The 1912-nt window shown below is 34.8% G+C and overlaps 1 protein-coding gene across 1 annotated transcript; it reads right to left on the bottom strand.

Annotated features, from left to right (window-relative positions):
* Nucleotides 1-1071: 1071 nt before the first annotated feature.
* LOC112602566 (protein FAM200B-like) lies at nucleotides 1072-1503 on the bottom strand. Its single transcript, XM_025350715.1, has one exon. It carries the CDS (start codon nucleotides 1501-1503, stop codon nucleotides 1072-1074), a length of 432 nt encoding a protein of 143 aa, XP_025206500.1.
* Between the last annotated feature and the right edge of the window lie 409 nt (nucleotides 1504-1912).

Genomic DNA, 1912 nt, shown 5'->3' with positions numbered 1-1912 from the left:
CAACTATCTAAGCCCAGATCAAAACGGGTTCAGATACCAGCGTGGTACTAACTTTTCATTAATAAAAATCCAATCTGAAATCGAAAACGCAATAAAAAATAAACAATTCCTCGGAATGGTGAGTTTCGACATAGAAAAAGCTTACGATACTGCCTGGAGACCTCATATATCAAAACTACAAAAGATCCTTTGCCAAGGAAACATGATTAAGTTTATCACAAATTTCCTCTCCAACAGAACCTTTCAAGTCAAAGTTAACAATGATCTGTCTGAGTTGTTTGATCAACAAAACGGAGTTCCTCAGGGGTCAACTTTGTCGGTTACGCTTTTTTCTCATCTCTATTAACGACATTACAGAATCAATAACTAATCCCGTTAAGTATACACTGTATGCTGACGACTTTAATATTTTTTGTCGTAGTAATGAACTTTTTACCGTGCAGTCACTATTGCAAAAATCATTAAACGACCTTCACAAATGGTCCCAAAAATCTGGTTTCAAATTTTCTGCTGGCAAATCCCAATGCATAACATTTACACGAAAAAAAAAAAGAAAAGAAATTAAATCTCACCATGAACAGTAATCAAATTCCTAACCAAAACACTGCTAAAGTCCTTGGAATAATTTTTGACTCAAAAAACTCGTGGATCCCACACATTAAAAATATTAAAAAAAAATTGCGCATCAAGTATTAACATAATGAAAATGCTAGCTCATACCAGTTGGGGAGCCTCCTTTTCCACGTTAACAACTATACATAAATCACTAATTTTATCCAAACTTGAATACAATTCGTTCCTGTTTATAAACGGTAACAAAAATGCGTTAAAAATATTAGACACAATCCATAATGCAGCAGCAAGACTGGCAACTGGGGCCTTTCGGTCCAGTCCCATTACAAGCCTACTTAACATATCCAATGTGATGCACCTGCATATTAAACGCCAGGAAAACGTCATGATGCTTGCCATAAAACTTGCTAAAAACAATATGGTATCAACTGTACATTCATGCCCTTCCATACAAGCAATTGTTAACGAAAATAATCTGAACCTCGAAGACATACCCAGCTAGGTAGCTTCCTGTGCCTTATCTGATACAGTTGAATGTTTTATAAACTTTGAAACCTGTCTGTTTTGATCTGAGGCTAACCTTTTGAAAAAATCTAGAGGCTTTTCAGACGCAAAACCATGTTTTGTAAGCAGGTGCCTTTTCAGCTTACTTGGTACCATACTTTCATTAGATAATTTTTCACTACACATGAGGCATTGAGGTATAGGCATTTCTCCACCACTCGACGTGAAACCAAATGATAAATAACTTTCGTGATATTGTCGGATAATATTTTTTGATCGTACGTTAGCATTTTTACTCGCACTCACCTCAACATTAGGAGGATTGAAACTCGGACCAGGCAATTCCTCAACATCAACTCTATGAGCATTAGAAGGATCAGGCAATTCTTCGCTTAATTTACGTTTCTTAATTAAAAAACGATCCATTGTGCGCTACACGTAGTACGAATAATAATCATAAAGCGAAAAGTAAAAATTTCCGTTAAAATAAAACACAGTAATAATAAATGTACTTCGTACGACTACAAACGACTAATTAACATTTTAAATGAATTAATAAGAAATAGTGAACAATATCCCCGATAAGAGAATCGTTAAAACTATTTTAACCGATTACTGAAATTTTACGGAAACGTTTATTAATAGTCATGAAATTTCGCGGCACACCCAGATGGGCCTCGCGGCACACCAATGTGCCGCGGCACACCGGTTGGGAAACCCTGAACTACATTGTTATTGATACATATAACAATAATAATAATAATATATTTAATGTAAATGTATATAAATGATGTTAAATGTAATTATAAAAATATAGGTATTTGCGCTTGATTCA

This window comes from Melanaphis sacchari, unplaced genomic scaffold (genome assembly GCF_002803265.2).
Source record: "Melanaphis sacchari strain LSU unplaced genomic scaffold, SCAv2.0 Contig1047_pilon_pilon, whole genome shotgun sequence".
NCBI classification, from domain to species: domain Eukaryota; kingdom Metazoa; phylum Arthropoda; class Insecta; order Hemiptera; family Aphididae; genus Melanaphis; species Melanaphis sacchari.
This window is presented reverse-complemented; position numbering and strand designations above follow the sequence as displayed.